Source organism: Amaranthus tricolor, chromosome 13, assembly GCF_026212465.1.
Source record: "Amaranthus tricolor cultivar Red isolate AtriRed21 chromosome 13, ASM2621246v1, whole genome shotgun sequence".
Taxonomy (NCBI): domain Eukaryota; kingdom Viridiplantae; phylum Streptophyta; class Magnoliopsida; order Caryophyllales; family Amaranthaceae; genus Amaranthus; species Amaranthus tricolor.
In genome coordinates, this window is record NC_080059.1 from 351,796 (window position 1) to 375,000 (window position 23,205).

The 23,205-nt window shown below is 32.1% G+C and overlaps 3 protein-coding genes across 4 annotated transcripts in view; 1 reads left to right on the forward strand and 2 right to left on the reverse strand.

Moving 5' to 3' along the window:
- Positions 1-1,491: 1,491 nt before the first annotated feature.
- LOC130797624 (phosphoenolpyruvate/phosphate translocator 1, chloroplastic) lies at positions 1,492-10,475 on the reverse strand. The gene is made up of 9 exons (XM_057660290.1): positions 9,926-10,475; positions 7,567-7,689; positions 7,319-7,471; positions 7,077-7,162; positions 6,892-6,976; positions 6,610-6,729; positions 6,442-6,510; positions 2,593-2,722; positions 1,492-1,841 (listed from the first exon to the last, which is right to left on the reverse strand). Exons 1-9 carry the CDS (start codon positions 10,331-10,333, stop codon positions 1,765-1,767), a joined length of 1,251 nt encoding a protein of 416 aa, XP_057516273.1. The 5' UTR covers positions 10,334-10,475; the 3' UTR covers positions 1,492-1,764.
- Positions 10,476-15,511: 5,036 nt separating this feature from the next.
- Positions 15,512-23,205, reverse strand: part of LOC130797625 (E3 ubiquitin-protein ligase BOI-like) — an 11,234-nt gene continuing 3,540 nt past the window's right edge. The window contains exons 1-4 of one of the 2 annotated variants that reach the window (XM_057660292.1): positions 19,211-19,301; positions 18,111-18,215; positions 17,139-17,467; positions 15,512-16,719 (exon numbers count right to left, since the gene is read on the reverse strand). In XM_057660292.1, the coding sequence (XP_057516275.1) occupies positions 16,186-16,719; positions 17,139-17,467; positions 18,111-18,213 (966 nt within the window). In that variant the 5' untranslated portion in view covers positions 18,214-18,215; positions 19,211-19,301 and the 3' untranslated portion in view covers positions 15,512-16,185. Of the gene's footprint in view, positions 16,720-17,138; positions 17,468-18,110; positions 18,216-19,210; positions 19,302-23,205 lie in introns of those variants that run through there. The other variant, XM_057660291.1, reaches the window with a different exon arrangement.
- Positions 22,589-23,129, forward strand: LOC130798189 (uncharacterized). Its single transcript, XM_057661078.1, has 2 exons — positions 22,589-22,935; positions 23,009-23,129. The coding sequence occupies exons 1-2, from the start codon at positions 22,589-22,591 to the stop codon at positions 23,127-23,129; spliced, it is 468 nt and encodes a 155-aa protein (XP_057517061.1).

The following is a 23,205-nucleotide window of genomic DNA, read 5'->3' on the forward strand; positions in this document are numbered from 1 at the left end:
CCACGCCAAAACATACATTTCTTTGGCTGAAAATTGAGTTTTAATCAAACTTTTCTAAGAGAATTGGTACTTTATAAGGTCTTCACAAAATTGACCGAGATATTAGCATAAAATTTTTATAAGGCCTTATTAACATGAAACACTATAGCATTCTTCCAAATGATGCTTTTAGGCAACAATGAGGATCTTCAAGTCAAAAAATATTAACAGCTAGTCTCTCGAGATACCGTCTCTTTGCGAGATATATCTCAAGCCCAACCCATTAAAGATTAATGCATATTTACCGTATTAATTCTTAATAGCTATTTACATTATCCTTAATGCCTACTTTCAATTTCTTAAATATCTACTTACATTATTCTTAATGCCTACTCATAATATTTTATAAAATATATAATGGGCCGGCCCAATTAGATATGGTCTCTCAAAGAGACCTCTCACAAGTATTTGTGAAATATTAAAACTAACTGCTTATCACTGGTTACTCCTTGCTCCCTCATCTACAGTTAAAATATGTGCAACAAAGAATCATGAGTTGATCTGATGGTTGAAACTTTTCCCCTCCAATCTTGTGATAGAGGTTTGACTCACGACCTACATGAAAGATCAATTTCTCCTTCCCTCTCTTGCCTGTATGAACTTCTACTTAACCTAGAATTAAAAAAAAATAACATGTTTACATGACAAATAAAACCGTCCATTGACCAAGCCTTTGTGTACTCGATTATCTTATGATCTAGATAACTAACTCTATGCCGTTAATGACATTCAAACATCAGTCAATTAATGCTTAGCTTAGTATCAATCACTTAACCAAGACGTTATCTAATTATTATAATTAACGTATTAATCAAAATTGAGTTGAAATAAAAGTTAGTTATTAAGGTTATTTTGAGGAGAACGGAAGCCAAAAAGTTTCTCAACTCTCAACATGATCAAACACATCATTTCAATTAAGTGTAAAGACACTCACAGCTTTCTTATTAGCCATGGGAAATATGAATAGAAGCAACATCAACATTCATCATTTTCATCAATATAACGGTAGCAGCAGCAACATGCCAACATCTCATAGCAGCGGCGGATGGTCAGGACTCAGAAGCCCCGATATCAGCAGCAGTCAGGTGATGAGTCATGGCAAATTACATTGGTTGCGCAGGAGAGAGTTGAAAATCTGGGTTTAATTTTCAACTACCACATTGCACAATTTCCTCAGTTCGGGTGCTTAAGGGAAAAATTGGAGGCAAAATGGCAACTTAAGCAGAAAAGCAATATTCGTGTTCGTCATAATTCAAGCTGATTAGCTGAACAAGCGCCACTAAACCAATCAAATGTAAGAAACCATAATGGTTTTCTTCAAATCAAGTTTAAATCAATGTTAGCAATCAATCAAGTGAAAAACCTAGAGAAGCAAGTTTACAAGATTGTCTATCTGCTTAAAAATCTAGTAAACTAGCCTGTATATGTAACACAGGAAGATAAGGGAAGACATGAAAAGGTAATACTAGCGATGATATTCAGTTTCTAATATTACGAATTATAAATGAGGTGTATGGCTCAATTTTACATAACAAAACTTCCAAATGAATAAAAAAACTACATAATTGACTGTTTGCCTAAAATAAACTTCATGAAGTCGTTCAAAATCAGAAATAACACAACGCCCAAGCATTTGGAAAAAATATTCAACAGGAAAAAAGAGTAGTTCTTCCAATAAAATATGGTTCTTTACCTATAGAAAGTAGAGACAAACACTAACCAAAACTAAGCGGCCTTTGGCTTTGCCTTAATGCTCTTTACTCTTGAATATAGAAAAACTCCAGCCAGTGCAATTCCGGTTCCTACAAGAATGACAACAGAGCTTTATGTCAGTAGGCAAATAGTCAGCGTCAACACAATATGGCTATTCAGACTTCTTTTCACAGGTGAGGAATAGGTATGTTAAACGATAATCTAGCGAACAACATTACGCTGACAAAGGAAAGACTTGTGATACTATAAGAAATTTGGGACAGATTCATAATATTCCTCATTTATACTTGTGGACACCATATAACTCAAGAAATAGATTGAAATTTTTTACCAGAATGCCCAAGTATTGAATCTGAACAATATGGGAAATACACAAATCAAAATAAATTAACGTGGGATTTCAAACAAAAATAATCAATGTGGGAAATCTTCTTAACAAAGACTAAAGTAAAAATTTTGACAAATCAAGAATTCATTAGTGTTAATTACTAACTTTAAGTTTTATGTTTTTTTAAAACATTACCCAAATGTATAAATATGCTGTAGGAAGCACTATCAACTGATGGAATTTTTTGATGGTTAGCAATAGCTTTGGCAAATAGTGGTTCCAACAAATTCATAACTGAAGGCAGTTCAATTTAAAAACTAAATAGAAGGTAGCTAATCTTAGATAGGGTATTACAAAGATGGTACTGCACTACTAAAATTTAAAATTTCCTACAAACATCAATATACAGTATGGTCATTTCAAAAAATGATTTTTTTCAGAGACTAAAGTCCACATCAAAATTGATTAATTTGCACGAATAAAACAAGTAAATCATTTTTAAAAAGCCTTACCTAGAGCATTGATAGGTGAAACTGGTGTCTTGAAGAATAAAACAGAGCTGGTAATGACAACCACCCTCTTCACACAGTTACCGACAGAATGAGTAACTGGAGATACCTTTTGGAGTATCATGTAAGAAACCTGTACGATCATAGAAATGAATGAGATAATGGAATAGTGTCTCTAAAGGAAGATGACTAGACTTTAGAAAAGACCAATAACTAGATTCATTAAACATAGGCTTATTAGTGTATTTATATAATTCAAAAAAAGTCAGCCAGTTCTATTCCGCAATGAAAAAAAATATATTGACTTCTCACAAAATGAATAGCAATCTTTGCCCAATATCAATGCCAAAGCCTTAACAATATGAAGTTTGTTGGAATTAAGCTACAAGTATGAAAGATTAATAGTGACACCAACACATACAGGCTACAGCAGCGAAAAGCATATATTAAGCTCTTTAATACCTCAGGAATAGCCTATTCAACTAAGAATGTCACCTCTAGATGAGCTTATGAAGGCGGTCAAAATGCCGCAGATAATTGCATGAAAGTAAATCTTGGGTATCCTCCCACCGTTCCTTGACGTAAAAAACCCACCGAACCAATTATCATAAAGGCATACTCCATTGTAAAATCAAAAAATGACCTGAAAACTCTTTCAAAAATCTATTCCAAGCCGAGTATTTTATTATTTCTATGATGGCTAGCAACTTTGGATGGCTAATACTGTTGTGTTACAGATCCAAGTTTTCTTGAGGAAGCAGGCAAGCAGCACAGATATGAAGGCTTCCTTTGCAGTTTACATACTCCACAAATGGCAAACAAAGAAGCAAGAATGGGCAAGATGGTCAAAGTAAAGAAGAGGAGTCCAGTTAACAGATGACAAATTCCAACTATAGGCTGGAAAATCATCAACATGGTACAGCTTAAAAAAGGGGATGCAAAGGGAATGTAAAATGAAGTTCTATACATAATTAAAGGGTTGTATAGAAGGAAATCATCCAGAAAATGGGGTTTCTAGTATGGGAGTCTTAAGCCCACTTGAAAAGTTCTTTGCTAATACCATTATTCTTCTCTTATTATCTCTTACTGATTCTGTGCTTATTGTCTCTGTTACTACGCTATTCTTCTATGCAGTACCATATCACAGCCCTTTGCTCAACCTCACATCACCAGACAACCCCAAGGACCCAGCCCCCTTCACATATCAACATCAATGTATCAATTTCATAATTTCACAATACACCTACATAGATTCAAAAATCTAAATATCCAAACAAATCAAGCACGAAAGACAAAAACACAATAATGCCACCTCAGTCTTGATCCCAATATGAGATCGACTACATGACCCAAAAGGCCAAAACAAATAAACATGATAGATTGTTGCTAACAAAGACTATACTTCATTTAGCCTTATCAAATACTGATCTACAAGAAAATAGATGTCAATAATCATCCAAATACTCCTCCACCTCAATTCATTCATATCTATAGTCATAAGCTTTTGTACATCTCAATTCTTCATATCTTTCTTTACTTTGGCTATCCACTACAACTTGAACCTAATTCTTTCTCCCAATTCTTGGTGAATTACTCAGTCTTTTTAAACATGACCAAACTAACATAAATGATTTTTTCTTAAGACTCCACGATTCTTATGTTTTTTATATTAAAACCTTCACAATACGTTCATTCAACCAATTAAACAAACACATTTGAGCTACCCTCATATATCTACTAACATCTTTTTTAAAGTCCACTATTCTCGGTAATATAGTAGTGCTTATTTAATTTCAATGCGAAAGAATTTTTCCTTTAACCCAATAGACCACCTTGATCGCCAAAGTGACATTTCAAATTGTCCTACTGCAACTTAGTTTAGTATCTTTTGATTATAGTCTCCACATTCTAGCTTACCAAGTTACCGTTAACCCAATTTCTAGATTTGTTCATTAATATGATGTTTATGCACCGTGAAACTTTGTCTTGGATAGGTCTTGTGATTCATCTACAATTGTCACAAAAAATCGATACTTATAGAGATATCTTACATCACTTATCATAATGTTGGTGTATACTTACCCGTACGTAGTTTGAAGTATATTGATGTACTGATGTGGCATAAATTTCATTTCCATAACCCACAAAGTATTTCCTTTAATACTTTGTCATAAGTCTATCCAAATTAATAAAAATGAATAGCTTTCATTTGTTGTCATATTAGATGAATAGCTAGCATAATATATTAGATTGTTTATTAATAAACAAATTGGTTTTCAAAAATACATCTTAGGCCGTAATCTAACAGCCTCTCATAACTCCATGATATGGCTCATTGGCTTAATTTTTGGATAGTTGTGATAGTCTTGCACATCCTCTTTGTTTTTGTAGACAGGAATATGGTATTTAACTACCAACATTTTGCATCATATTACTTTTTTTATATAATTTTTTATAGTTTAACTACCAACTTTTCTATAGTTTACAATTCAATTACATCTTCCTTAAACATTACTTAATTGTTCGTTACCTTGGATTTTAAATTCATGAGGATTTTGTTGCATACAAACATTGAGGACTAGAAGTTAGAGTAGGTGAATACTGAATACACACATCTAGTATGACTGGAAAATACAACTTCCCCTATTATTTCTCATAATCAAAAAATCCATTTGGGTAATATTCGTTTCACTTTTATAAGTCACTGAAATGGTTTTCACACTTTTCACTACTAGGGTGCAAAATGTGTAGTGTGTTGTGTGTGTGACTTTCCTATGTGAATTTGAGATTGGTTCATGTTATGACAAGTGACGGTGTTTTATTTTCGTTGTCAATAACCTATCACAATCCAAGCCGTTTACCTAATTTTGAAATTGGTAATGAATGGAGGAGCATTCATAGGTGATTGATTATAAACACATTTATTTCCCCATTAAAAGGAACAGAATAAAAAGAATCAGATCAATAAAAGTGAAAGATAATTCATCCATTTCCAAGTGAATATAATGATTTAATGATGTTTCCATGAAGTTAATACCCTTTTGGCCAACTTGTTTCATCTCAATTTTCCCCTTCTCCAAACAGTCTATCACTTAAGAAAACCAAAGCATTGCCTCCAAAAGATATGAAGTTGATGAAGCAGAAGCAGCCCCACCTTCAACAACCACACTCAAATCTCCCAGTTAGTTATATAGCCAAGATCATCAAGCATGGCTTGAACTGTCATAGGGTGAATAAAGAGGTTTAAATAGATAGAGAGGAAAAGAGAATTAATTGCATCATAGCAGGTTTATAAGGATTGGAAAGGAGAGGGAGGTATCTATACAAGCATAGAATTGGAGAGAACCCCAAGAAATATTAAAAATTAAGACTAGTAAAGAGCTAAAGATTAAGTGGCCTAAGAGCCACTACAACAACTCTACTCTACCCCCCCGCATTTAAGTTGTCGATTCCACATCTTCCATGGATTAGGACCATAAACCCTCAAGTCCCTTGCAATGTACTAAATTTGGCTATCATAGTAAGGTATGATGTAACTAAGACATCGCGTGCAATAAGGAGAGTTGGAGACAAGTGCTAGTCAAAAGCAGCTTCTACATTCTGTTGTGAATGATTATTGGCTCCTACATTCTACTAGATAATTTAAACTGTTGACAACTTTTGATTAAAAAATGGTGATAAGCAAAAAGAAGAAGCATGAACCACCAATCATCAAATTTTAAAACACTATGCAGTAAAGATCGGATGAAAGAATGTAAAGATGAAAGTAAACTTCAAGGAAAATTGTTGTACAAAAGCCAAGACAAAGCATAATTACAAAGTACAAGGGGATAAATACAGATGGTGTTATACCTGCTGATAAGCGTGGAAGCAAAGCCCAGCCAGCAAGGACCTTACATACACTTGTTGGACATTCAATCCCTTAAACAACGGAAAATTACATTACTCAACATATTATAAAGATTAACCTGTAGGATCTAAAAGCTCAAATAGAGGGGTTGCAGAAGAAAGAGCACTTACAGCAGCTTCCATATATGTTGGAGTGAACTTGACACCTTCCATAAAAACAGTTACTGGGGCTAGAAGTACAAAGGACATCAAAGTAATTATGGAGAAGAGTGTGATATTGTCTATAGATTCCTGTCAGTTGCAAGGTCTTGGATTTAATACAATACCATAAATATTTTTATATATTTTTGTATAAAAAAGAAAATGAAAATAAAATCTACACAAGCCATAAAAAAGGTTGGGAAGAGCTCAGTACAAATAGAGACAAAAACCTGATCTTGACAGTAAGATTACCTCTTTTTTCACCATGACCTTCTTGCTAAGCACATTACGAGATTGATTTGTCAAATTAGAAGCCATAGCACTCCAAAATCCAGACCTACATGACTCAAACAAATGATTTAGAAAATTTTGTGCCAATTATCCTGGTGCATAATGGAAGGCTACCTTTAAAGATGTCAGCATGTAAAGTCACAAACCAATTAAAAGAGGCCTCTGTCACTGAAGCAAGAGCCACACCTCCAACAATGGGAAGAAGACAGAGCACCACCGAAGGAGTAGGAGTCTGAGACGAACAATCATAAAAAAAATTAAACAAAAATCATTTCATAATTATAGTGTATCTTGGTTGGCTCATCAATCACATCAGGGAAATCTTTCACGCTCTCAATAAATTCTATGTATGTGAAAGTAAACAATAAATACAAATAGTAGAGTATACCTCTCCCAGAAAGGCTGCCGACAGTAATACAGAGAAAAATGGCTCCATGGCTTTAATTGTGTGCGTGAATGACACAGCTACTTTTCCAAGACTCATATTGGTAAATAGGTTGCCTAGAGTGTGAACGATAGCTAATGGCAAGATGGCAGCTAGCTGGAAAACAAAATAAAGAAAAAGGAGGATACAATGCGGCAAAAATAAATATTCCACAAATAGAAATATAAAAGATTTTGTAAGTTGAAAACTACCTGTCCAGCGCTAACTTTTGGTTTCTTGTAGAGATTAAAAATCCACATTAATATAACAAGCACTGACCCGACAGCAAACTGAACCACAGTGACAGTCACAGGATAATGATATACCTTCAAAACCTGCAGAAAAGATCATCAAACATCACCAACACAAAAACTCTTGCAAGGAGAGAGCCACTGATTTATAGAGCATTAAAACAAGCATTGCCTTACTATCATGAGATTAGTCTATATCATTTTAAAGCAGTGTTATTACCTACACTTTAAATGGTTACACTAACAAATGCGTGGGGTACCTTATACTATCATGAAAGAGAAGATTTTTAAACATGCCAAAGTCCAACAAAGTCCCAACTTCGAAGTCCAAGTAAAGCCATATGCTTTCGGTGCCTACTACGTTAATAATCCTAGCAAATGGATTTATAAGAAACATAAGCAGCCTGCCTCAATGGTATCCTGCTTCTAAACTGTACTCCACATAAATTCATCTGGCCCAAAAAAACCCTAAATAAGATACATAATTACCCAATTCTTCAAACATACCATCTTAAACTAGCTCAGCTACAACCTCGGATTCTTATTCGTAATAGCGTCATGGTCCTATGATACAAAATCCAAGTATTAAACACTCCAATTGAAAAGGGTTTTGATCATACACAAAGTAGTAGCACAAAACACTGCCACAGAGGCCACCACCAACAAACCTCATCGCAACACATTTTCCTTATTACCCCATCTTTTTTGTTCCATTTCTCAAACTTCCAAGGAAAAATAAGCAACGAGAACAATAAAAACTCTACTCATTTTTCACCCATTAATTTTGACTCCTATACATGATAACAAATAAGTCATCTAAAATGGCTCTTTTCCCCTCTTGCTCTATCTTTTCATCAACTACCCCAACTTGAAACTATATACTTTGCACAAATCAAAAATCTTTTCCATGAAAAAACACATAAAGTTTAGATTTCAAGCTTCCTTTTTCCCTTTACCTTAGAGTTTCCACTATATATCTGCCTTTTCTCCATTTATGGGATCCATTACACATACACTAATGATCCTTTTGGTTGTTGGTATAAAATGGTGGAAATGATAATGAGAATTAATATAAGCTAGCTAGCAAAACTATTTGAAAAGATGAAAGATGAAAGAGACTTAATAGGAGGGCGATGATGATGGAATATGACTCGAAGTACTGAAGTGAAAAACGGATATAAAAATCTAGACTTGTAAATTGAGATGGTAGAAAATGGGAATGAATGAAGAAGAATTCATGTTCTTTTAGGGACTAAGGTTCAACAATTGTTGTTATTCTTGCTGCCTGGAAATATCCAATGGAAGTCTAACAACACATTAGTTTATGTTGTTTTGACATACACAAAACGTAATGTGTAACCTTTCCCGACTTACAAATCAATTACTATTACTAACTTCCAAAGCAAAAGTTCATTCAATCAGTAGAAAGATCAACGCCAGTAGCATATACTGATTATCAAGTTCATAGATACATCAATATTCCAAATGCAAAATACTCCCTCCTATTCATCTAATGTGTACCAGTTGACTTTTCACCATTTTTAGGTGGTCAAATGGACCACGTGTGAAAGTGAAAGAAAAAAAAATAGTGATTTTAAATTTTGATAGAGGTAAAGCGGGGAAACTAGTGATTTTAAATTTCAATAGAGGTAAAGCGGGGTTACTAAGGGTAAAGTTGTGAAAAAGTTAAATTGTAAATCGGTAAAGTTAATATATTCAAAATGGAAATGATACATATAGCGTGACATGACCCAATATGAAAAGGAAAATTTACCTAAAATAATCTAATTTTTTCGTAATTTTACTACAATAATTCTACCTATTAATTAACCAGAAATAATTTCAACTATAGATGGTATTTGCCTATGGTAAATTTGAGTAATCCGATTACATGCTAAAGTAGGTAATTCACCAAAAAGTATACTGAAAAATTAATTTAAAATTTCAGAAAAATTTTGAAAATTTACATAAAAAATTTCTAAATAATAAAAAAATCATAATTTCTTTTTACTAGGAGGGAGTATATATCCTTTTGGTCTTATCAGTTTAGCATCACTTCAGTATAAGTTTAATATCAAGAAATTTCATTTCTAACATATGCTTGATTTAAACGCAAACCTTAACAGTGAGTAAACAACTAAACATCCAAGTATCATAGCATCATTTTGCAAACCAAATAGGTAAGTAACCTAGTCACTTGATTTCATTTCATTCATCAAGCATATAAAAGTAAAAGGCAAAGATCACATAAAATGATAAAATAGTCATAGTGATCCCACATCTAAATACTCAAAACAAAATACTACATAAAATTTCAAACCTGTTTGTTGTATATGTTGAAGTAGATGTTAAAAAGATACCAAAGCCCAAACAAGATCCCAAGCTCCAGAGTGCGTCCAATCGCAGGTGTTTCCGGCGCATCACCAGCATCAGCACTTTCAGGGACAGAAGTAGCCTTAACAACGAAATCATTCTCCGATTTTTTACCAGAAAACTTCAACGACGACGGAAGAGGTATCAATCCATCAATTCCAGACGATTTACGGCTCAAATTAAAGCTGGAATTCCCATTATCAACACAACTGTTAACAACTGTCAAACGCCGCGAATTAGAGTAGATAGAAGGACGAGAAGGAAGGGAGAGAAGATGAGAATGGCTGTAATTAGGGTTTTGGCGAGATTTAATTAGAGGGATTGAAGGTGAGATTGAAATTGCAGTGCTCTGCATTTTCGTGGGTTGAGTTGGTAACCTGGGAGGCTCCGCCAAAAAGGATCTGTAAGAAAGTAAGGACTAAGGAGATAGAGGAAATCACAATGGACGCATATTCTTCTTTTTATCAGTAATCATTATCTTAATTCGAGGAGTTACTTACTATATAAATATTAGTATTAATATTACCCGATTTTTAATGAAGTTTTTATATAAATATTGACAGAAATTAAGAAAAATAGAATTTTTAAGATATTAAATTTATTATTTTATTGAGTAATATATTTAATGTAGGAAAAGTGAAAATTATAATTTTAAAAAATATTAAAAGAAAGCTGGTGTAAAAATATGACGACCAAAACTAATTAAAAAATGGAATTTATAAAGTTAGTGGAAAAGATATAGGAATCATAAGAAATATAAATGTAAAAATTTTAAAATGAAGTTAGTGAAAGATATATAAGGACATAAGCATTACTAAATTATTAATTATTAAAAATATTAAAATGAGGATAAACGGAAGTTATTTTTTTCTAAAATTTGTGATATAAATTAGATTATTTACTCTTATGATAATTTAATTTCAAACAATGCGTCGAAAAATATAATTATGTTTGATATTTTAAATTTTTTTTATGCATATGCTTTAGAATTATGAATATTATTTTATTCTTTGCAATTGATCGTTCTATTTTTCCAACACATTACAGCGAGTTATAAGTATTTTAAAATAAAAGTAATATTTTTTAATCTATATTTAAAAAATAGAAAAATCTAAGCAAATGCTTACCTTGTCCAGGCATAACATATTATTTAATTTTAAAACTATTGATATTATTATCAATATAACATAAAAAAAAAGTAGCCAAGTAGCCAAGATAATTTATATAGAGAGAGAGAGAGGTGAGTGTTGCAAATATCCTAAGATCAAGCTAGAGATCCAATAAATTTTAATTATTTTTTTGTTAAATAGGCAAAGATCTAACTGGTACTGATCAAATATTTTATTTGTTATTATTTTTTATTATTGATCTTATTTAATTTATCTCAATGTAAATTTTATAAAGAGTAATATTTTATTTTTTATTTAACCAAACACAAGTATTTATACATTTTATTTAAGATTGAAGTAGTGCACCAACGATGGTACAAAAGCTAGTAAGACATTCAACTATAATACGAGGAAGTAATAAATTGATAACTTATAGTTAACTTACACAACAATTAAAATAAGAAAAAATTACCGTGATTAATACAATATTTTGTTAATTTTTCTACAATAATATCAACTATTGATTAACTATAAATAATACCAACTTAAAGGGGTGTTTTCCTAGAAAATCCCTAACATGTAGAAAATCAAACTATAAGACAAAATGTCCTTCTAAGTTGGTATTATTCATAGTTAATTAATAGTTGTTATTATTATAGGAAAATTAAAAAAAAAATATTATATTATTCATAATAATTTTTCCTTAAAATAATTAATACTTCAATTTGATATTTTTATTATTTAATTTTGTACATAGACTTTAAAACTACAAGTAGTACTACTTATTTATTTTATGGGTCTACTATCTTGGAAATAAAATTTTTTTGTAATCGGGAAAAGAGGAAATGAATTTGGTAGGTTTGGTGGATGGATTCCAAATTGAGAAGGGTTCACTTTTTTGGTTGGTGGGATTTGGTGGAGATGTGTAAAAAAAAAATAAAATATGATTAGGAATAATATTGCATAAAAAGTTTATGAAAGAAATCAATTAATCATCATAAAATACTTTATATGAAAATGAGGAGAAAATATTACGAGTAAATAAATATAATTTTGACATTTTTCTATTGATAAGTTGACAAATCAAGTATTAAGCTCACGAGTAATTGTATACCGTTTTTGATTTATAAGAATATACTAAGAACTAAGAACTAAACTAACTCAATTTACTTAAACAAATACAAAAGCTGTAGTCTGCGATGAACTCAATTTTAAATTAAATAACCTTTTATCTATTCAAAACCAAACTTTCAAAACATAAATAAATTGTTTTTTTTTTTAATTTTAGTGCAATTTCACATTGATTAAAGTTGTTCTTTACTAAGCAAAGTAAACCTTATTGTTGGATTATTCATATTCCAAAATTACTCCTAATTTTTTAATTTTGAAATGCAATAACTAACCAACTATATAGTTATACACCATTTACTAATATTAAAATTCCTTTTTTTTTCATTTAGGAAATTCAATTTCAAAGATCAGAGAATATTTTATGGATTAAAAATTTTAATATCTTTTTGTAACTCAAATCCTTGCTTTAAGTTCAGGAGTTATGTATTTATTTATGTTGAACATTAAGATATATATTAATTTGAGGGGTTATGTATTTATGTTAAATATGATCGTATTGTATTCGTTTCTTTTTGTTTCTCCATTTTACCTTTTGCACGTACTTTTAGCAAATTTTAAGTCTTAATATTTCTAAGTACGCATCATAAAAACTTATAAAAATTATATATTAAAAAATTTTACATCAAGAAAAATCTAATAAGATTTCATATGAATATATTTTATTTTTAATAAATACTTTAAAAATCTAATTTAAAAAATTTATCTCTTTTAAAATGAACAAACTTAAAATGAAAAAAAAAAAGATTGGAGAGAGTATTAAGTAATCATCAATTAGTGATGATGATGAAGAAGATGAAGTAGTGATTCTTGTAAGTTTACAATAGAGAATAAATGCTTAAGTTCAACAAAATGGAGAAGACAAAAAAAGTATGCACCAAATGGGGAGTCTTACAAAAATCATGGTCCATTCTTCTTTAATTTGCAAGAGAACAAGAATATGAAATGGTGACTCTTTGCAAATGGCTTTCAATTAGCTGGCAATTTTGATGTTTTCATTATATTTTCTGACTGGACAAAAGAGCTAAATTAACTCTTTTTTTTTTCTGAGGCGAAAATTAAATTCCTTTAGTTTTAACATTTTGTTTGAATTGGGATTATATATTAGATTTAGGAGAATATTGACGAAAAAAATACATGTGGAATTAATTGTAAGAGAATGGAAAAGAGACGAAAAAGAAGCATCTTCACGATAATAGTATTTGTGGTTGCCATTTCTTTCATTTATTCAACTAAAAATAGAAAAATATTCAACTAAAACTCCTCCACTTACAACAATTTTCAACCAAGGTTTAAACATAACTAAATATGACATTATACAAACCTAATTTCTTAAGGTTATGTTTGAAAATAAGTATTTTTTTTTAAAAAATTTTAGGTTTTAATTATGGAAACAAGTAATTTAGAGAATGAGATTAGATGAGTTGTTTTTAACTTCTCTTAATGAGAATTTTTCTCGAGCCGAATGACTTATTGGCCGTACCCTCTTTTATGGGTATGGGTAGCCGTTCCTACCTTCTCCAAACCCTGATCAAAATTCATATGAGCGGGATACAATATACACTGTGTACTGATAATGATGATGATGATGATGATGGAATCATCATGGAATAATTTGAGAAGTGGAAAATGATTGAAAAGTCATTCTCAAATTTTAACTTTACCTACTTCTAAAATAATGATAAAATTAACTTAAATTTAAAATTAAATTTTATTAATTTGTCAGACATTAAAATTTAAATCAATTTATAAATTTCCAAGTGAAAGCTATCATTTTCAAATATATGCATAAGAGTATTCGAATTTATACTATGGACAATCTTTTATAATGCTTGTGTATACATTTGAATACCAATTCAAGGATGCGACTTCAATTTTTTTTTTATTTTTAAAAATAACACTCATTCGAATCTATTAAAGTACGTACCCAATCGGATTCATAGTTGCTTTCGTTAGCCATTGTAAATCGATTCCAACTTGTAGCTTGTTTAAACTCAGAGAGCGTTTTTAGAGAGATTTTAGAGAGATATTACCGTGTTTGAATTCTTATATTATCCAGGGGCACTACAGAAAATTCAATATATATAGGTTCGCGATAAAAATATTCGGGATTGCGTTTAAACTTTTGATTTAATGTTTTTAAAGTGATAATAGTGTTATTAAATGAAATTTAAGTGTGTTAAACAAATTCAATATATTAAGATAGTGTCATTGAAAAGAATAATAAAAAAAAATAAAACATTGGGGTGAGGCGCACGTGATCCCCTTTATTTTTATAATTTTTTATAAAAAATTTATTTTAATAAAATTCGAATAAAAACTACCTCGATTAATTACTTGCGTTTTGAATTTCTTAGCTTTTGCTCCTCAAATTTTATGTTGTAATTATGTGTTTTAAGAGTGATAAGGGTATTACTTAGTGAGGTTGAAGCATATATAAAAAATTTTACGTTCAGGTTTAAAATTGTAAATTCATTAAAATAGAGGTGAGGATCAAATAAAAAGGACGGTGATGTTTAAGGTTGGTGTTCATTTTTGCATGTAAAGAAGACGGATAGCAAGTTTAATGAAATACTAAGAGCACACAAACTTTTCAGCAACCCTCACAACTTGAATGATAACACTAAGAGCTCGTCTGGATTACTAGTACTACTAGTTTACTACTAAGCCAGCAAGATAATTTTTCGTATGAAATAGTTAAGGATGATGATACAGTAATGGAAAATTAATTCTTGGAATAATTTTTTTTTATGGTTTGGCATTTATAGTGAAGTATTTAATTAACCTCAAATGGAGTGGTATGGTATTAAGGTACTAAATTAGCTACAATTGAAGTTCACAAAAGAATACATGCTCTAATTGGAGATGGATGAGAGAGAAATCACATCTTATATTTAAGGAAGAAGAAACCAAGTTTAGATGGTAGGAGAGAGGAGATGGAGGACACAATTTTTGTTGAAATTATTACTTGTATGAAGAAAATTTGACAAAAGCAAATGAAGTATAGACAGATGCAAAAATTCTGCACCAAATTAATGACCTAAGCAATGCATTTACACACTGTAATTTACTGATCAGTCTGCTAATAAGTTCATCAGAATCCCCTTCACAATTAAGAATAAAAAGAAAAATCCTACACTTTTTCTGTCACACCCTCATAAGAAAAACACTTTTTACCCATAAATTCCTATGAAGGTGTAGAGGGACTTCATATCAGATGAGACCAAGTTGATTAACGGATGTTGATTCGGGAATAAAATGAGCAGTAACAAAGTAACGTAATCTGTTTTCTTGAGGTAACGGATTGGGCTACACATATCACATAACAAACAATGAGTAATGAATTGAATTAAATGATACTATTACCTAGGCCCAAAATAAGTATACCAAACACCCCCTAAATCCATTGTCTTTAAAGATTTTGGTCATGTGGAAAAAATTGAGTTTGTTAACTAAATTGTTGGAGTTGAAAGTTGACTAGCTTTGCATGTTTTCATGCATCTTTGATGATGATAGAAGTGGTTCATACATCATAATTCAAGGTTTTATGTTGAGTTTTAATTGTAAATGTGAAAAAAATTCATGAAATTTATATATATTTTTTGGGCTTAAAAGACATAGTTATTGTTGTCAGAGAAATTTAACAATTAATATTACACATAACATGTCTTCACGATCAACCAACTAGTATCTTTGATAGGTCTCATTTTTTATTTTTGGAGTTATATAAGTAATAAATAAAATATATACATATACAAGTTCAAAATTTTGCATACTATTTTCCATAAACTCTTATCAACAAACTTCTGATCAACCCATAAAACCGACATTGCTAATTTTATCGTTGATTTTCTTTCACTTTCTTCAAAGATAATCAACAAACTATCGAGGCAGTTTTTACAAAAAAAATTCTTTCCATATTAGTTAATCACAAATCTCATTAAATCACGTTTTTTTTTTTTTTTTTTCTTCAAGACATGTATACTTGTAAAATTCCTGCCTTTTTCACTCGACAAACAGGGCAAACATCAATGAAAACACAGCAATCTATACAAAGGCACAAGTGTCTGCAAGGCATTATCAGAACAGAAACTTCCTTACTCTTGCATACCTTGCAGTTCACCAGCTCTTTCGAAGAAACAACGTTTCGATGATCAAATGAAGGTTCTAGAAGATTCCGATTGCACGAAGAAACAGCATCATCTTCCATATTATCGCCACACCCTTCCTTCAATGCAGCAGCACCTTGCAGAAAGACTTGATTAATGTTATTCCTTAAGACGTTGACAAGAGCCTCATTTTGTTTTGCTCTCGAGTGCCACAACTGAGCTTCTATCGCCATCAGCCTTATTTTCTCCATTAGCTCCTTGTTTATCTGGTTCAAAGTCTGTATCTCAACGTCTTTCTCATGCATTCTGAGGTTCACTTCTTTCTCGACAGCATTCAACAGAGAAATCGTGTGTCGATGATTTAGTTCTGTAATACCCTTCCTGATGTTTTCTTCCTGTTTGAAACTATCAGATCAGAAATGTGTTGACAACGAACCTAGTATATTATGATTGGTTCATATAACCTAGCACTTTGGATCATTTGATGCACCCTTCAAGACGTTTAAAAACCGCCTATAGCTTATTTCCTAGGAATGTCGAATTTATATTTTCAAATATGGTCATACAAGTACACAAGTATAAGTGACGAATGATTTTCATTTGTTATCACGACAGTTGCATTTTGTGATTGATCAGATACTCTACTAGCACAAGATAGGAGATTTACAGTCGGATGCACACAAGATCAATGCCGTATCATGGCCACAAAATTTACACCAATTACACATCAAATAATGAATGAACGCTTAGTAAGATAAAACACGGAGCAATTGGAAAATAAACATAGCAAAACACAAAAGGAAAGTGAATGCACCTGTATCATGATATACTGATCGAATTCATCACTCTGTCGTGCAAACTCCGATTGCAGATTATTATTGTGGGACTGAGACAGTATCGATGACAAAATAACCCTCATGCTTTCACCAGGAGATGAAATAGACGAACTTCGCTCCTCTTCTCCGTATGAAAGCTTGAGACCAGTAGAGACAGGGATTTGCTTCAACATATTCCTGGCTCGTGCAGCATCATTCTGGCAATTATTGTCATAGGATGTCACAGGAAACTTGTGCTGAATGAAGTTTGGCGTCCTCAATGCTTGTTTCTCCGGTAGACTTAAAAAACTGGTGTTCTTGTCCCCAACTATGTTCATTGCATCGGCATTACAACAAAAAAGAATTACAATATGGGTTAATACGACAAATTCGAATGTTAGACCCATAACAACAGACACAGGAACAAAAATCATGAATGAACTAGAAAAGCAATTGCAAATTTTCCGAACCAACTACATCTATCTCAGAAACTAAAAAATGGTGTTCTTGTCTCCATTTTTGTTTATAATCATATCAGCAATACAACCAAAAAGAACCGCAATAGGGGTCAATGTGACGCTTTCCGGTGTTAGTCCCTTAACACCACCGGAACACGAAATCACTAATTAACTCGCAAATCATTCCGAGTTTTTCCAACCAACTACATAAACCTTGTCAACCAAGATAAAATCACCATCGATTATATTGATCCATGTAGCGGGAGCAATCCACAGATCAAATCCTAGATTTCATCCATCAGCTTTGATGGAGTTGATCACTAGACACGGTCACAAACACATTACATCAACAATTAAGGCGTGCGTGCCAAAATAAATGAAAAGCAATTAGACATGAATACCAACCACGACACCACCATTGTATGGAATCCAAAAAAGCAAGAAAAACTAAGCAATCGGGCTACCAAAGTTCTAATTAGTATGCAGACAAAAGGAAAATGAGTAGAGACTGACCATCTATTTGCATCTGTGGTACAACCAGATTTGCATTGTTATGCAACCTAAAACCCTCCATTGAGAAAGGTAGCATAGGATTGGTATCATTAGCTCCAAACATTCCTACAGAAAACCCATTAAGCAAATGCTAATTAAAACTCAATTATAAGGTATGCATATGATATAAATGTTCCAAACTATACTTATTGCAAATACTCATATAAGGATTACATCCAGGAACACAATATGCATTCAAACAGGATGATAACATATGGAAACATCTTGCTACCTCCATTTGACACTAGTATAAACATTCTGATTTGTAAATGGAAGACATTACAATTTAGAACAAGAATCCAATGATATAAATGAAATATATAAATGATATGATTATATGAATGAAAAATACTCCATAAAGAAATGTGAAATGACTCTGCCTAGAGCCTTAAGTGAGTGGAAAAGACAATAATGTCAATAACAGTATAACTTCATCACATGAAACAAAGATTCTAATGTCAAATCACAACCAAAACCATCATCAAGGTGAAGAATCTAGGAGTAAAAGCAAAATAAATTGAAAAATATAGAAAAATCATGATTCCCCATATCACATGCATTCTAATAATCTCAACACATTAATCCAATAGCAAACTTATGATAAATTAGATGGAATGGTAAATACTATAAAGTAAGGTTCATTGCTACAATAATTGTGAAGTGCAGAACAACATTATATTACCCTGCTTTTTATGGAGTTTCAAAAACTAAAAGATTTATTAGAAAAATTAGCCAAATTTCTATTTTCTTAGTACCCATGAAAGGAAATGAAAGCATAACTAACATTTGTCAAAGAAATGAGATAACCCACAAGATCAAAACTTGTTCAAGCATCTTAAAATCCATAACATAAAAATGCTTTTTTAAAACCACAAATAATCTCTATTTTTAACAAGAATAAGGAGATGATAAATCAACCATTTTTCTCAAACCAAAATAAAACAACAAAATAAGACCTACCCATTAACCAAAGACTCAAAATAAAACCACCCATATCAAACAAAGAACAGATTACTCATTTCTAACCAAAACTAAAAGGAAAAACAAAAGAAAAATCATACCTTTGGATGATTGAATATTGAAAATGAAAGAAAGTATAGGTAAGAAGTAGTTTAAGGGTAATGAGGCACAAAAGAGACAGAATAATTTGGATTATAGGGAGGAGAGTTTTTGGGTATAAAATGAAAAAAAATGTAGAAGAGTACAGTGTTGTTATACTTATGGCAGAAAATGTAGCAGGAAAAGGCAGAGGAAAAGAAGGGGAGAGTGGTTTGCTTGTATGGGAATGGGCAAAATGAGTCCATTCCATATGTTTCTCTTTCTATGTCTATCCATGAATATGTATGCTTGCAGCTTTCTTTTTCATTTTTCCCATTAGTAGTAGAGTAGTAGTCAGCTCTATTGATTTTCTTAATTTTCAGTTGCTAGGGGTATCCGTTTTTGTTTTTATTATTCTACTTTATTCATATACTCTCAATATTTAATGTTCATCTTATATGTCAAATACTATCTTTATTTTCAAATGTTTTTTTCATTTATTTTTTTACAAATTCCAATAGAAAATTTAAAATTTAATAATTTTAATGGTGTGTTTTGAAAATTTTAAAAAGTTGATATTTAGAAATTATATATTGAAACGAATTTAACAAGATCGCATATAAATAGAGAAATCATAGTCAAAGTTTGACATTAAAATTTGTAAATTCTATTTGCGAATAACATATAAAAATAAGGAGAGTATATGAAAAAATAATTTACGTTCTAGTGATAGAAATCCAAAAGAACAGAGGGAGTATAAATTAAATGATTAAATATAACAAGCTAACCAAGTTAAAATATGAGAGAAAATATAGATAAAATTTGGTAGGATTATATCTAAAAATAAAAGTTAGATAAATTTATGGGAAATTCTATATGATGATTTTGAGTTTTTGGCTTTTTCACGTTGTAGATGAACTTTTTTTATTGTGTGGTAACCCAAAGTTTCTAACTTTTCAATTTGATAGAGAAAATGTTAAGGTTTTTGTTAATTTTAGGTTATTCATCATAACTTTTTTTTTCGTAAAACAAACGTTCCAATCACCCTTATAGAACAAATTTTTCAAAAATATGTTTGAAATTAGTACTTAATTTTCTTTAACAAAGAACTTAACATTTTATCTATAAAAGAAAAAGTTAAAAGTTTGGGGTTTAGTAGAAACATTAGAGTTTTGTCAACGATATGAAAAAATGAAAAACTCATATTACCTAAATTTATTATAGACAAAATTAATAATAAAAAAAAGTAAATTATAGTATATTACATCATTACCCTCTTTATTCCATTCTTGTTTCCCTTGTTTTATGGAGTAACGTTTAGATTTTTGCAATTCTTTTGTAGGGATCTAGCCTAGGATTAGGCATTACTATTTATGTAGTCAATAGTGAATACCCTTCTATTGGTGGATCTAAAATTTTGTCATAAAGTTAAAATTAAAATCAATGTTTGTTTTTTTTAAGAATGTTAAAGTTAATATTATATAGATTAAAATTTTAAATATATAAAAAATTCAATGTATTTTTAATTTTATTAAAAAACTAACAGTATGATTAAATTAAATAAAAAAATCTAGTTAAAATCTAAAAATTAATTTTTTATAATAGAAAATTAAGAGTGTAATACTAAATTATATCAATATAATGAAATAATTAATGCCATTATCATATGTCTTTGTCACTTGTAGCATGGGTTAGACAAAAGAAAAAACCATATTCTTTGAAAACAAATATACTAAAGCTAAAGAGTCTTAATGGATTGAATGGATTGAAAACAACTAAACAAGTGAGGATGATGAGCTAATCTCTATTAAGGTTCAATATGATTAGAAACCGCATGTATGTGGTAAATGTAACCAATTTGGACATCCTAGCGGATTTGTGCAGGGCTGGTATCACTTAGAAATGAATCCCTAAACCCATCCCAGTGGCTACCACATCGGTTCCTATTGTGGATGCTGAGGGGTTCCAACTAGTCACTTCACGTAAAGTGCCCACTGTTACTGCTACTGAGCCACCTATATCTGCTGTATTTTTGAATACAAGTAATGGATTTGAGATATTGGCTACCCATACTTTTAAGGATGATTGTGATATACCAGAAACAATGTTGTGAGCTACATCCCATCACTCCAATGCGTAACATCCTATTGTGGAATGTCAGGGGGCTGAATGTGGCTAGGAAACAGTTAGAATTGGCTATGTTCATTTCTCAACATGATGCTAGCCTATTTGACCTCCTTGAAACAAAGGTCAAGCGCTCTAGATTTGACCAACTTTACCACAACTTGTGTCCGTATTAGTGTCTTACGAATAATCTAGCTCGACATAAAGGGGAGAGGGATTATTGTGGGGTAGGATCCTGCTATCCTAAAGGTTGATGTGTTATGTTGCTCTAGCCAACTGATTCATCTGGCTTGCAAGCCTAACACCAGTCACCCTTTCTACTGCTCCTTTGTGTATGGATTCAATGATAAGCATGAACAACTGAAGTTACTTTAGCTCCTAGGTTCTCTGCCTTGTGAAGGCCTGTGGATTGTCTTGGAAGACTTCAACTATGTGGCTAATCTTGATGAGAGGTTAGGACAACCTGTTCGCCTACATGAAGTTCTCCCTCTTAGACAATGTATGTGTCAGTGCAAGCTCTATGATATGAAGAATTCTGACAGATTCTTTACGTGGAATAACAAGCAAGCTGGAGACCGTAGAGTCTTCAGTAGAATGACAGAGCGTTATGTAATGAGGAGTAGGTGGATGCTTACCCTAGGTTTGAGGCCTCTTTCCTTCCTGAAGGTGATTTCAATCACTCCCAATTATGGTCTATTTCTTTGATCTCATTCGGGGGAAACCTATGTTCAAATTTTGTAACCACTGGGCTTTTAAACCAAACTTCCTTGCGGTGGTTGAACGGGTTTGACATAGGAGGTTAGGGGGCATATGTGCTACCCAGTTCATCAGAAGTCGCTAGCTCTGAAACATGAATTGAAGAAACAGTTTCACCGCACCCCAATTCAACTAGCCCTGCAATATGCTGAGAAGGAGCTCTTAGATGCTCAGGAAAGGGTGCATAGTGAACCTCACAACAGCGAACTACTAGATAAGAAACTTATGTGTGCCCAAGCGCTGAAGCAGGTAAAAAAGGAGTATGGCTCCCTCATGCAGCAAAAAGCTAATGTGGATTGGTTGACATACGATGATGATAACACCGCTTTCTTCCACAACAGTATAAGCACAGGACGACTCATAAAAAAAATCAATAATCTTGTACTAGATGGAAACACTGTGAGCAACCCTAGTCTTATTAAGCATGCTTTTATTTCTTTTTACTCTGAGCTACTACGTAACAAACTACGAGACAAGCAAAGAGTCAACATGAATATTATTGGTACAAAGCCCCTGGCTCCATGAGGGAGAACCTTATCCTGTCCTTCACTACTGAAGATATTAGGAAGGGCATATGGAGTATTGATGACAACAAAGTCCCTGACTTAGATGGCTACAATAGCAGGTCTTACAAAGCTGCTTGGTCTGTGGTGGGCCCTGATGTTGTTACGACTATCCATAGTTTCTTCCAAACAGGGAAGCTCTCAAAGGCATGGAGCCTCACTACCATCACCCTAGTGCCTAAAGTTCCCTGCCCCTCTGGCCCAGGTGACTACTGGCCTATCTCTTGTTGCCATGTCATTTATAAATGTATTGTCAAAATCTTAGCTGAAGTAGGTTCTTGGAGGCATCATCAGTCCAACACAAGGTGCCTTTGTAGGCTGGAGGAACATTACACTTAACATCCTCCTGTGCCATGACTTGGTCTAGCACTATACCAGGAAGGGTTGCTCATCTAGTTGCTTGATAAAAGTGGATCTCTGCAAAGCTTATGATACACTCGAATGGAATTTTCATCCAGGATATGCTTGTAGCTCTGCGTTTCCCTTCCCATTTTATTAAGATCATCATGACTTGTGTCTCATCCACAAAGTATACGCTTTTGGTGAATGAGGATCCCCTGCGAGCCTTTCCATCA